The sequence below is a fragment of the Fistularia commersonii genome, chromosome 23 (genome assembly GCF_037954325.1).
Source record: "Fistularia commersonii isolate RoL2024-O1a breed Wild chromosome 23, RoL_Fcom_v1.0, whole genome shotgun sequence".
Classification (NCBI taxonomy): domain Eukaryota; kingdom Metazoa; phylum Chordata; class Actinopteri; order Syngnathiformes; family Fistulariidae; genus Fistularia; species Fistularia commersonii.
In genome coordinates, this window is record NC_141306.1 from 6,133,924 (window position 1) to 6,146,794 (window position 12,871).

At 46.1% G+C, this 12,871-nt stretch overlaps 2 protein-coding genes across 2 annotated transcripts; one reads left to right on the forward strand and one right to left on the reverse strand.

The window, feature by feature from the left end:
- Window positions 1-2,446: 2,446 nt before the first annotated feature.
- emp1b (epithelial membrane protein 1b) lies at window positions 2,447-6,772 on the forward strand. Its single transcript, XM_086170300.1, has 5 exons — window positions 2,447-2,555; window positions 4,088-4,172; window positions 4,838-4,946; window positions 5,252-5,392; window positions 5,534-6,772. Exons 2-5 carry the CDS (start codon window positions 4,095-4,097, stop codon window positions 5,692-5,694), a joined length of 489 nt encoding a protein of 162 aa, XP_086026426.1. The 5' UTR covers window positions 2,447-2,555; window positions 4,088-4,094; the 3' UTR covers window positions 5,695-6,772.
- Window positions 6,773-7,900: 1,128 nt separating this feature from the next.
- Window positions 7,901-12,637, reverse strand: gsg1 (germ cell associated 1). The gene is made up of 6 exons (XM_086170299.1): window positions 12,550-12,637; window positions 11,636-11,944; window positions 10,662-10,709; window positions 10,413-10,577; window positions 9,394-9,505; window positions 7,901-8,732 (listed from the first exon to the last, which is right to left on the reverse strand). The coding sequence occupies exons 2-6, from the start codon at window positions 11,928-11,930 to the stop codon at window positions 8,273-8,275; spliced, it is 1,080 nt and encodes a 359-aa protein (XP_086026425.1). The 5' UTR covers window positions 11,931-11,944; window positions 12,550-12,637; the 3' UTR covers window positions 7,901-8,272.
- Window positions 12,638-12,871: the final 234 nt, after the last annotated feature.

Here is a 12,871-nt window from a genome sequence, read left to right on the forward strand (position 1 = left end):
CCCAAGCATTCTCCGATCCCCCCGTGTCGAACCGTATACCTTCTCTACAGCGTAGATGGTCGAGGGTGAATAGGGCTTTCGCTTTACATATGCACACCTTATTATGCTACACTTCCCTCTGTGATCTCAAGAGAAAAGTTTCGTCAGCGACGTCTTGACACGAGCGCGGCAGCTTGTTCTGGCATGCGCAGAGGGAGTTGTCTATCACCCCGGGTGGGTGAGGTCGGGAGTGTCTGCGACAGTTGTTTGGCTGGTTGATTTCTTAAATGTGCGGATTTGACAAAGATCTGACGATTGTCTTCCGAAGCTAAAATTCAGAATGCGGACGGACCGGTATTCATTCCCATGTCGGGACCTCGGTGGTATCATTGGACTTCAGACGGCGGAGGAGAGTCCGTGCTAATCGCTTGCCAGTATGGGTGGGTGAGGAAGGTGGTGTTTACCGTGGCATTCCGGTATTTTCAGTTCTCTGCCAGTTTAGTTTGTTTGAAATGAGCTGCCCAGGCCTGATTTCATAAGGAGCCCACAGCTTTTCCCACCCGTCCCTGTTTTGCTGTTTACTCTTTTGCAATAAGCGCCGCGGTTTGCCGAAATCCAGCCTGCCCATTGACTCGGTCCAATTTTAAGACGCGAAACCCCACGCTTTGCGTCCCCGGCTTGGGCCGATGGCTTTGTTTGCCTGCATATTAGAATTTCGACAATTTTGAAGGCAGCGGAGTACCAAGTTCGCTTTAGCCGAAAAAAACCTATCTCGCTGGGTTTACACAGCAAAACGCCTCTTGTTTAAACAACACATCTGCATCGCTTTATTAAGCCAAACTACAACGCGGCTAAAGGTGGCAAACACACCGAGGGATATAAAAAGACAAATTGGTCAGGTCTTGAAAAAGAAAAGGGTAATGATGAGATTTTGTTCGTATATCTCCTGCGACAGACAACAGAATTACAAGGTTGGGATGGGCAACATTATAGTTTGAGCAAAAATAGATTGTTTCACAACAACATTCACGTGACCTCAGACGTCTCCACAGTTATGGGATTTGAATGGCGCGCAGGGCAAGTCTTCGAAGAAAAACAGCGGGATCAGTAGTAAGGCGTGTCTGAGCCGAGGTCTCGGTCTGCGTCTGCGGTAGTGAAACCTCGGCCTCCAGCCTCTCTCTTCAGTCAACCTCCCACTTCTGCCCCTGCAGAATCAGGTCCCTGCCTGCCTCCCATACAGTCACCTGTTTTTTTTTCTTTCCTATCCCCTTATATGTTATGAATTTTCTTCCTGTCTTATTGTTTTTAAAACCCCAACTCCACCCATCTGCACAATTGATGTTTTCCCCGCTAGACCGTTCCCTCTCCGCCAATCTGACAACTGTCTTAAAACCACATCCGACAAATTTCGGCCACAAATATTTCCGCTCAAAGATATTTTCAAAGGCACCTCATATTTTTCTGATGCTAATGGAACGGCGGATGTTTTGGGCCACTTGAGCAAACTCTAATGCAAAGCGGTTGAGTGATGCCTCCTTTGAGGTCGACAAAATAAAAAATGATGATAATATACTATACGCAATAAATAAAAAAAGATATATACATATATAACAATATGGATATATATAGTCTGGATAGAGATATATATAGACTTGATATAGATATATATAGACTGTTTTCTATCGGTCACGAGGCCCTGACATTTGACCTCCTTCCTTCCTAAAACCGCATTCTGGCATTAGTAACTGACAAAATAAAACAACTTGACAACAGTGTGAAACCCCCCACCCTTTGGTAACTGCCTTCATGACTGCACCTTCCTCCTTTCCAACCCCCCTCCGCCTTTTTTCACGCTCATGCTACAACTTGCACTCATTTGTCCCCACCTCCGGCTTCGTCGCAACCGACAACATTCCTTCATCCTGATATTCCTTCCTCGGAAACAAAAGCGGGAAAGACGGAGGGTGGCGATCAGGAAGGGACGCCGCTCTTCTGGCTCCGAACACGTCTCTTTACCCGAGTTTGACAGTTTGTTTATTTGTTGCGGAGCGATGGCGCGATTGTGATTAGGAGACGATGCTTCTCCATGGCAACGTGACCAAATTCGCCCGCCAGTGTCCAGTGTTATGGGAGTTCCTTCCTCAAACATCAGTGAGTCATACGCTGCCCCCCTTAAATCCTCCCATCAGCTGAGTGACAAAGTCATGAGACATCACACTCAGTGGAACAAATAAATCCCCCTGCCCACAGAAGTTCAAATAGTGGTAGCCGTTCCTTTTGCATGACAGTAAAAAAAATCCCCCCCTAGCCAAAAAAAAAAAAAAAAAAAAAAAAAGAATAAAAATACGGTTTTGACCAAAAATACAGGAGAGGAGGGTGAGGGAGAGGCCAGACAGAAAGAGAGGGCTGTATTTTGTGAGTGGGGAAGTGGGAGGGTGTGGACTGCAAAAGAGGGCCGGGCAAAAGTAGGCGGATGGGCTGTTTCCAATGTTTTTGCATTTAGATCCCCGAGTCTGATTATTGTAGCCCTGAGAGCAGAAGGAAATAGACCTGAGAAGAAAGACACTCCACTCACGGTAAGTCCGAGATCCCACCCCGTCTCATATTCACCATGACTTCTGGTCACTTTGTAGGCGGTTGAAATAAGTTAGGATTCTGCTGTTTTGCTCAGTTATCCGGTCTTTTTGCTTCATTTTAATGCAATAAGCAGATTAAAAGCAGGTGGGTGCAGAAACCACGCACCTTCCTCTTTGGCTACCGTCTTCATCATGGAATAAATGTGATCACCTCTTTCATTACCGGCCCGATCAGGCTGCTTTCCACGTGCGTCCAATGGAGTGAAGTAATTCACTTTTGGACGGACGCCACCCTGCTTTTGCCTCTTGTGCTCGCAAACCCTTCCTAAACTCAGCCGTCCATTCGGTGCGACGTGCCGTCTCGGAGAAATCTCTGTGAAGTCCTCCAAACTTGTGTTTCAAATTAAAGCTCCCACTCGACGAGCAGTAAACTTGTTTTTTTTTTTTGTCAAATGAGAAGTGGTTAAGTCAAGATTTATCACTTGGGGAAACGCCTACGTCTAAGCTGCTATGTGTGTGTGTAGGCATATGTATACATGTAAATAGGAAGAGAGTGACAGAAAGCAGTTATTTTGGACAGTCAGCCATCGGGTTGTTTGAAGTAGACGGGGGTTGTGTGTGAGCGCAGGCATGGACGCCGGCCTCCACACAGTAGATCCGCGAGGTTTCCGTGCAAGGGCGCGCCAGCTTTTCCCCGGCCTTTGACCACTCCTTTACCTCGGAGAGAACCAGAACATTCCACGCCCGACGCAGCCTCTGCCCAAGAGCGAGATCAAATAAAGGAAACGGCGCACCAGGGGGCCCGTCTCACCCTATTCTCGCAATTACAGGGGTACGACCTTCGGAAGGGGAAGATTTGACCATCCCTATGTGTTTTTTTATCCATTTGAATAATAGCGTGCGGAGATATTTAAACAGAGCGGCGGCACGGCGAGGCAGGTAGCCTCTGCAGCTATTTCAAGGAGTGGCGGGTTTCCTTGCGAAACAAGTCCGAACTCATCTTCCCGCCAAGACCTTCCCTCCTGTCGGTTTGCGTGTGCAGGGATGAATGGATTTCTTTCCCCTGTTTTCCATGAGGAGCACAGCTGCTCCTCTCTGGCTTCGCCTGCTTTCTGACGGTCGGCGTGAACGTCACGTCGCAAAACATCTCAAGGATGGCACGTTGTAGCTCTGAGTAATCGGAGGTTGTGAAACCACACCCTGAATAAGTGCCACATTTTTAGCATTTAGAGCCTGTGTGTGTGTGTGTGTGTGTGTGTGTGTGTGTGTGTGTGTGTGTGTGTGTGTGTGTGCGTGTGTGTGCTTGTAGCTGTTTACTGTTTTGCTGGTTTTGCTGTTCCTACTTAGTTAAACCGATTTAGTTATATCTCTTGCTCTCTCTCTCTCTCTCTGCATGTGTGTGTGTGTGTGTGTGTGTGTGTGTGTGTGTGGACATGCAGTGAATATGAATTACCCCCCTCGAGGTGAAGTCGGTTTGAGAGAAGGTGCAAAGTGGTGTAACGAGTTTTCCGTTCTCTACCGTTTCTCTCCAGCGCAATCATGCTGATTCTCCTGGCTGCCATCTTTGTCCTTCACATTCTCGCCATCATCCTCCTCCTGGTGGCGACCATTGATAACGTAAGTGCCGGAATTTTACCTCCACACACCTTCCTACACGTGCACACACAGACAGACACATATTGAAAAAAAAAAAAAAAAAAAAAACTTCTCACAGCCCCGGGGGCGTCATTGCTCCAGTGAAATTTCCAGTTCTCCGGTCCAAACCAAGCATTAGACGGGTTCCAGATAAGTCAGAGAGTGCAGGCGCTCGACTCACTCTTGTTTTCCACAGTTCCTCTCAGAGGCACATATTTGGCATTTCTGGGATTCAGATAGGTCGGCCGCGGCGCTGCCATCCAGTGATACGGCACCTGTTTGTCTGTGTGTGTGTGTGTGTGTGTGTGTGTGTGTGTGTCGAAATATCCAGTGAGGGTCTTGTGCCAACACTCGCTCGACATGCATGCATAAATACGTGGGATTCTTGTCTTTGTTGCAGTGTTACATACCAGACCCGTGGAATGCCAAACTGACTCACACATTCTTCCCTCAAACGTGTCAATACAGGGAGCTCGCGCTCGGCCGGGCGTTTGCGTCGTTGATTTGCTCAGGCGTTGAACTCCCTGCAAGATATACATTTATTGTCTTAATGTCACATGCGGACGATTTTTGACGGCGCTTACGAAACCGATGCAGGAGGATGAAGAGTTTACAATATTGAATTGCATCTGTTTGTCCTCCCCCAGGCCTGGTGGGTGACCGACACCGTCTACACTGATGTGTGGGGCCGGTGGATTTATGAAAACAAAGCATGGAACTTCACCGCTCTCCCTGAAGGTTCACACTACCCACAAGGTAAATACACGCCAGCCAATCCTGTAAAAAGAGTTTCCGTAATACACGAAACTCAAAACTCCTGAAGAAAGGGTGTAGCGACAAATCAAGTCAAATATTGCAAATGTATACTTGTATACTTGGAACACATTGTTTATTAGTGCACCATCGAAAATGATCGCATTTTCGAGTCCTGGAATATTCGGAATGTAAGAAGACAACTTTCCTGCTACTCTGCATTGTTGGATTGGATGTTACGAGACACAATTTACCTGACACGCATGCAGGCACACGCAATGAGGTCTGTCTTTGTGTTTTCCCTGCAGATTACCTCCAGGCGGTGCAGGCCAGCTCTGTGCTCGCGTGTATATTCTCCATCCTCGCCATCTTTGTCTTTGTAGCTCAGCTCTTCACCTTGGAAAAAGGAAAGAGATTCACAATCTCTGGCGCTTTTCAGTTCCTCGCTTGTAAGTATGCCTCTGTCTTTTTTTTTTTTTTTTTTTCCAGACAGCATCCTCAACGTGACCCGCACCCCCCTTTTTAATCGACCTTCCTCACATTTACCCCTTCACCTCCCACTTCCCACCGTCTTCCTGCTCTCCCTCCAGGCCTGTGTATCATGATCGCGGCCTCCATCTACACGGACCGCTTCCACAAAGAGGGGAGTGAGGGCAGCTACGGTCACTGCTACATCCTGGCATGGATCTCCTTCGCTCTCACCTTCATCTCCTCCGTCACCTACTTCGTGCTACGCAAGAAGACCGCATGAGAAGGATTGTAGCGCCTCCAACCATCCGGGGGTCTCGGCAGCCGCTTCTACCCTCGCGGCTAAAATGTGATCACAGTGACGTCGGGTTCTACGTGGGTCCATTTACCCCCCTGGACATCGGCGATACATCTCGTCATGTATTTGGGATCAGATTTGAGTCGCATGGGTAGAACCGGCCGAGGAAATAGCCGCGATCGAACCCTTCCAAATACACCCTCATGTTTAATTGAGTCTGCTGATGGTCAGGTTTTTGTTATTTCCAGCGGCTCAATCAAATATTCGGTGGATTTGACTGAAAGCTCGCTGTCAGCCAGGGGTTCGGGCCGGAATCTCCCAAGGACGTCGGAGTATTTTTGTTAACTAAAAAAAAAACAACAAAAAAAAAACAAACAAACGTCTTAATATGAATGTCTCTCGGTATTTCTGGCGCGAGAGTCAAAGCTGTGGTCTACTTTTGTAATGTAAAAACATATTATATGAGTGAATTAAAAGGGGCAGGTTTATTCTTTGTGAGTGATTTTTAATTATTTGATTGTTAGTTTAACATCTTTATATCGTATATTTGCTGGCACTAATTTTGTTATATAATGTGCTTGCCGACACACCGCCGGAGCACAGTGTAACTACATCGATTGAAGTATTTCAATACCCTCTGTCTCTGCAACTTACTGTAGAGTTATGCGTAATTTAATAACAAGCATATAAAATGTTTAAAATCCATCGATCAACGGATCATTATTTATAATTTGAAGGCCGCTTGACGCGCAAAATTACGACTGAGTTTCAAAGTAAATATGATAATAAGTGAATGATTTAGATTCACACCAACAGTCAGTAGCTGATAATGAAATGTTATAACTTTTATAACAGTAAGATCTTAACTGCTCAATAAAATATTGTTTAAATGATGATAACACCATCATTGGTTTTCCAGGTGCCCAAATATACGATGTGTACATACATGCTGTTTCCTGTCATGCTTTTTGTGCCCAATGTTTTATTTTTACCAATGATATTGCTTATTATAAATAACAACAGTGGTGATTTTTTTCGTCATTAAAATTACATTTTTGACCAATTGCTGGAGCCGTTGTGTGTTTACTGTGTAAAGGTCAGATCGCCGTTAGAACGATTGGACATGGTCGCGTTAACATTGCACGCAGGTCACAACTAGATGCAGAGGTCATACGCAGGGGTCACGGCCAGAGGTCACACACAGAGGTCAAACACAGAGGTCAAACCCAGAGGTCAAACACAGAGGTCTCCTCCTGCCTCATTTGACCGCAGTGACTGTGCAGTGAAAGAAAACTCATCTGTCCAGCTCCAGTGGGCTGTTGTCGGGGGAACGGTGCTTCTCCCTTCATCCGGGGGGGATTCCAGCGCCATGATGGTGGTGACACAGTGTTATTAACAACAAACAATATGGCGGCTGTTGAAGTCGGTGGATACCAAATCTCAGATGACCAGCTGATTTACTATCAAGTCACCACTATCAATTATCTGATGCTAAGGAAAGGCTCACCATTCATTCATTTAATAATCTATACCGCAAATGGGTGCTCGATGCTATCCCTACTGTCGCTGAGCGCCAGTCCATCACATGACCTATTATAGAGATGTGCAACCATTCACCCTGTCATTCACGGGCCAATTAAGGGTCTCTGGTGAACCTATTGCATATTTTTGGACCGTGAGGACAACAAGAAGGAAACCCCTGTCGGAATCAGACCCGGGCCCACTGTGCCGTTGTGCAGTGGAAAGGCTCGCTAAGTTAACAAATGTAGATACTGCCGGTTAATTTGGGACACAAAGCTAGAAAAGGTAAGATTTGAATGACCAAGGCTACTAATAGATGTTTATTTTTTTGTTAATTATATCTTCGGTACAGTCATACTCTGTATAGAACCCTGTATATAGTTTATCTGGGTATGCTTGCCAAACTAAATTTCCGGGACATAGCAGTAGGCTTTTTTTCATTTTTATTTTTCTGGATTGAGGGACATTTAAAGCCCCAGCCTCAGAAAATTCCAACAAAGGCCTTTTTTGTCCTCTCACGCTTTCCTCTTATGCTTTTTCACCGCACCAGTTTCCATTGTATTACAGAGGCTGCAGAACTCTTTGGAGAATATTTCAAAATCAGCATCAAATGTGAAAAGCGTCAAGGGAGATATATCGCTCTGTTGAAGGAAGGAAAGAGAAAAATGTGTAAATGTTTTTGTTTTTTTAATTAGTTTGGAGCTGCTCTTTTACGACAAATGAGTTCACTGTATAAAGATATTGGACTCCACAGAGACACAACATGAGAAGAAATTTAGCTACAAATGATCATCGTAATGGTGTAATATCAGCAACAACCATGGCAGTGTGTCTTCTGTCTTCACAGGACTTGTCACACTGCTCGAATCCCCGTCCTCTGTGACACTATATGAAACACTCATATACCTCGGGTGTCCACATCTGCATCACTTTCCATCTTTTGCGGTTCATCTGCTGAACCTACACGTCTCTCTCTCTTTTTTTTTTTAACCTGAGCCGTGCAGTTCCTTGGCTCATGGAAAACTACAGTCGGGCTGGAAGCTCAAAGCGGGCTGTAATCGTCCTCCGGCTTGTACCCTGGGGACACCCGGTGCTCCGATAAGGACACGTGGACGGCGACGGACGGTTTGGGGGGTGGCGAGGGGAGGGACAGGCGGTGGAAAGGGGACGCGGGGGCGGGATGGGGGGGAGGAGGAGGGAAGGAGTGAGAGTGCAGGAGGGGAAGGGGTTGAGACTGGGGGAGCCTCGGGGGCGGCGAGGCTGCCGACGGGGGCTCGTAATAGGGCGACAAATGGGATATCAGCGGAGCGGACTGGGGATACGCCAGGGAGGTGGCCGGGTTAGTCGGGGTGTAGTAAGGTGGCAGAAGCCCCACAAAGTTAAAGCTGCAGGGGTTGAGGCTGGAGCTATGTCTCGGGCCCACCATCAGGACCTTCTTGGTGTAATTGTTGAGGGTGGAGACGCCGGCTGACATGCAGACGGTGAAGGCGAACCAGGCCACGCTGGAGGACAGAGACACCGAGTCACAGGAGAACAAACAATCCGTGACGGTCGGGGAAAGTAAGTCGTGAAAAGGCGAGTCACAAGCCGCGTCTGCCAAACCCGCCTTCAAATTAGATTTTGAATGAAGATAATTTGGATTAAAGAATTTGAACGGTGACAGTCTGAATAAGGTAAATTCCAGGGTGATAAATATCCCGTGGCGCTGGCGTTCGACCGCGGCCTCTCTCACCCGCTGTCAGAATCCATTTTTAACACATTCCTGTGGCAGATTAGCCTCAAATGAGGCTTTCCACTGGTCAGAATGCCCCAGGCTTTCATTAATAACGAACCGCAAGGACCATCTCGGTTTTAATTCCGGCTCATCGTTCTTACCGATTAACCTTTATTGGGATTTGAGGTAATTTTCCCGCCAACTTCTCGATTCCCGTCTCGTCATGGTAACATAGTTTTCAACTGACCGGGCCGCCTAAATATTCTGCTATGGCTGCAAAAGGTTTAGCACTTGCTTTAAAGCCCATTTCCTATGAGAGATTTTACTAATTCGGTTTTTCAGATTTGTATTTCTAAATGATTTTTCAGTTTTCAGAAGGCTTTGTTGAAGAGGGTTTCACCTCTCAAATGCACACCTTCCGTGTTTCGCATTATGATCAAACAACTCACTAAAATGCCCAGGAGTAGCCATAGCTGTGAGGCTTGAAGTCCTCCGGTCCCATGGAAACAGTGGTCTGAAACACCTGCATGAACATCATGTGACCCACCATCCCCAGCAGACCTGAGGACACACAGCACAGGGACGGCCAAGTCATTTTTACAAGAGGCCATATGAGAAACTTGAATGGTGTTGGAGGCCCGAGCCAACGATTGCTTAATCTTATTTCTGCTCGATATTAATGATGCCCCATTGTAAAAGGTATTAATTACATATCCCGATTAGCTGCTACTGGTTATCAGCATAATAAAATGATAAAATACTGACAAAATCAATCTTTACATCAGTGTTCTCTGAAGGTCTAACGTGTTGACCCTCACAAACACTAAAAAGGCGCATGCTGAAGATATGAAAATTGATCAACTTTATGAAAAAAGCAAAAAGTGATTTTTTTTATTAGTGTTATATGATAGCATACTACCGTTGCGGAGTTCAACAAACACTCCTTAGTAAAGTGTCCGTCTGAAAGCAGCTTACTTTTCGCAATTTTGTGGGATATGGCATAAGTTGGCTTGAAAGCTACATTTCTTGGTGTGCAAAGCTTAGTAAAAATACCCCTGTTGATTTTGCGGTTTTACAAGCAAAATATCTGACTACCTTCATCAGACAAGTCTTTGTATCCTCCTTCATGTTTGGAGACGTATTGACGATTCAAATTGTAATCCTTATACACCGCTTTGCCTTTGGCTTCTGTAAATAAATATTTAGCAGTCCATGTCTTGTTGAAAGACGCAGAATTCGGCATCGACTTCTTTTTTTTGGCGTGAGCTGACGTTTCGAGGGGTTAACCGGCTAGCATCGATCGTCTCAGTTCACACGCCCAGGTCATAGATGTACATGTGAGTCCCAATGCGAAAAAATCTAAATTAAAGCGACACACTTGTCTAACATTAATGGAATAAATGTTTTTTGTTTCGATTGACCTCATGCGGCCCGGGAGCGGTAAAACGCCCAGGTCTGACAGCAGTACCTCCCAGGACTGTGAACACAGCAGCAAAAGCGTTGAGCAGCTGGCCCCAGCGCTGGGTGGACGGGAACCAGGCTCGGAGACACAGCTGGACGGACAGGAGCGTCCCGCTGATGGACAGCAGCCCGATGTACATAAGCTCCAGGGACAGAGACAGCCACATCATCGCTGAGGAGACAGGGAGACGGGGACGGCAGGGTGAGAATGAGGACTTTGTATCCAAAAACACAAGAAGAAACCACATCCACCTACCTTTTTCAGATCCCGGAGTCAAAGTGTAAAACCCTCGACACTTCTCCTCTAGAAATAAAAACAGATCTGCGAATGAAATCACTTCGTCCAAAGAAAAAGGGGAAAAAAAACAACACGTTTTTCCATCGGCCCATGAATCTGAATAAAGTTCTTTTCAGTCCATCTGCATGTGATCTACATAAAATGTACTGTAGATTTTTTTTTTTTTTTACCCTGGTGGAAACAAACAAACAAACAAACCGACCTATAAAACTCCTAGATGAAATCCTATCATTTTCCTGGCAAAAGTGATGAGGAGTGACGACGATTAAGACAGACAAACCCTGCTTTTATATTTGCAGCACATTGATATAATTGACCGCAAACGTCAGCTGAGATGTCGGACTGAGCGCCCGGAATCCTCAAACCTGCAGAATCTTCTGAAAACCAGCGGTGGAGTAGACAGCTGATGTTTGTGAGTCGCGTTAACCTTTCACTCTCCGGATTCCTAATCCATAATTGAGTCGTGCTGTTGCAAATCTAAATCTCTGTGAGCAGAACGCCCACTAATGATAATCCTCTTTAGGCTAAGCGTGTATCCAAGTACACACACACACACACATAGCAGTAAATACAAATAAACACACATCCGAGACCTCAATCCATATCACCTTGGATTTCCTCTCCCCTTTTAACCTATTTTACTGTCTGGCTCACCGACGGCAACTCCCGTTTGCGAGTGAATCCTCGTCTCACCTTGGGTACACACTCGGCCTTCGACCGACCCGATGAAAATCAAATCCTCTCCACTAATAATGATTAGAGTGTAAACATGGCTTTGTGTTTTATGGACGTCTCTCATTTCCTCTGTGTGTATCAGGATTACACTTTTTTTTTTGATTGAAACTGAGCAGATTTGACCTTCTGTTTCAAGCCGACCTGACTAACAGGTAACTTTTTTTTCCCCTCCCCTGGTGTTATGTGAGTCAGCTCACCCCAGTCATCGGTGTAGATGTTCTCCTCGCAGGTGATGAAAAGGCCTGTGTGAAAGGTGGGGAAGACAAAGCGGTCGTCGCCCGTCTCCCAGGAGAACTGGATGCTGGAGGAGTTGGACATGCCGGGGACGGGTATGCATTTGCTGTGCTTGGTGGGCGAACACAGCGGCTTGGGCACCTTCTGCTTCCCGACGCACCAGTAGGACGACATGAGGGCCAGAGCGCCCAGGAAGAGAGACACCACCGTCTGGATGAAGGAGAGTCGAGGGGAGCGCATCCGCTGAAGGAATGCCATTGCGGCTCGACGGTCTGGGATTAAGAGACAGGAATACTATACTGCTCAAAAAAATAAAGGGAACACTTGAACAACACAGTGTAACTCCAAGTCAATCACACTTCTGTGAAATCATAGTGTCCACTCAGGAAGCAACACAGATTCATTTTGACTTGTTTTAAGGACATTACATCAAAGTTGGATCAGCCTGGAGTTTGTTTTTACACTTTAATTTTGAGTGCGATTCCTAATCCAGACCTCCATGGGTTGATACAATTGATTTCCATTGATCATTTTTGTGTGATTTTGTTGTCAGCACATTCAACTGTGTAAAGAGCAAAGTATTTCAGAAGAATATTTCATTCATTTAGATCTAAGATGTGTTTTTTAAGTGTTCCCTTTATGTTTTTGAGCAGTGTATAAGAACAGACAGCAACTAAAACTACCATCACTAATAGTAGTAGAATTACAGAAAAAAAGTTTCCATGGTATCTTTTTCCATTTCCTTGCGGGTATAACACGAACAGACTAAAATCACTGAAAACGGGAGAAAGCAGGTAAACTTCCCTCTCACGGAGACCTGGACGTCTCGACGCGTGATCACTTGAGGTGTCTTCAAGTAAAAAAAGTCGACACTCACCGCTTCGGCTCGACCGGAGGAACGCCAGGGCCCGCTCCTCAATCCATCTGCTCCTCCTGTCACTCCTCGTAGCACACTGAGTGATGGAGGCAACTGTCATTCTGTGACGTGATGCAACAGTCGGGGGGGGGGCTCGCACACACACACACACACACACACACACACACACACACACACAGATACAAACACTTCTTTAATCCACGTAAATCCAAAACAGACCAATTCTATTCCATCTGTTTTCATTTTGGCTCCAGGACTCATGCTGATCCTCTCCATTCATGGCACCACCTCTCATCCGCCGCCCTTCGCTTCGCCCTGAAGC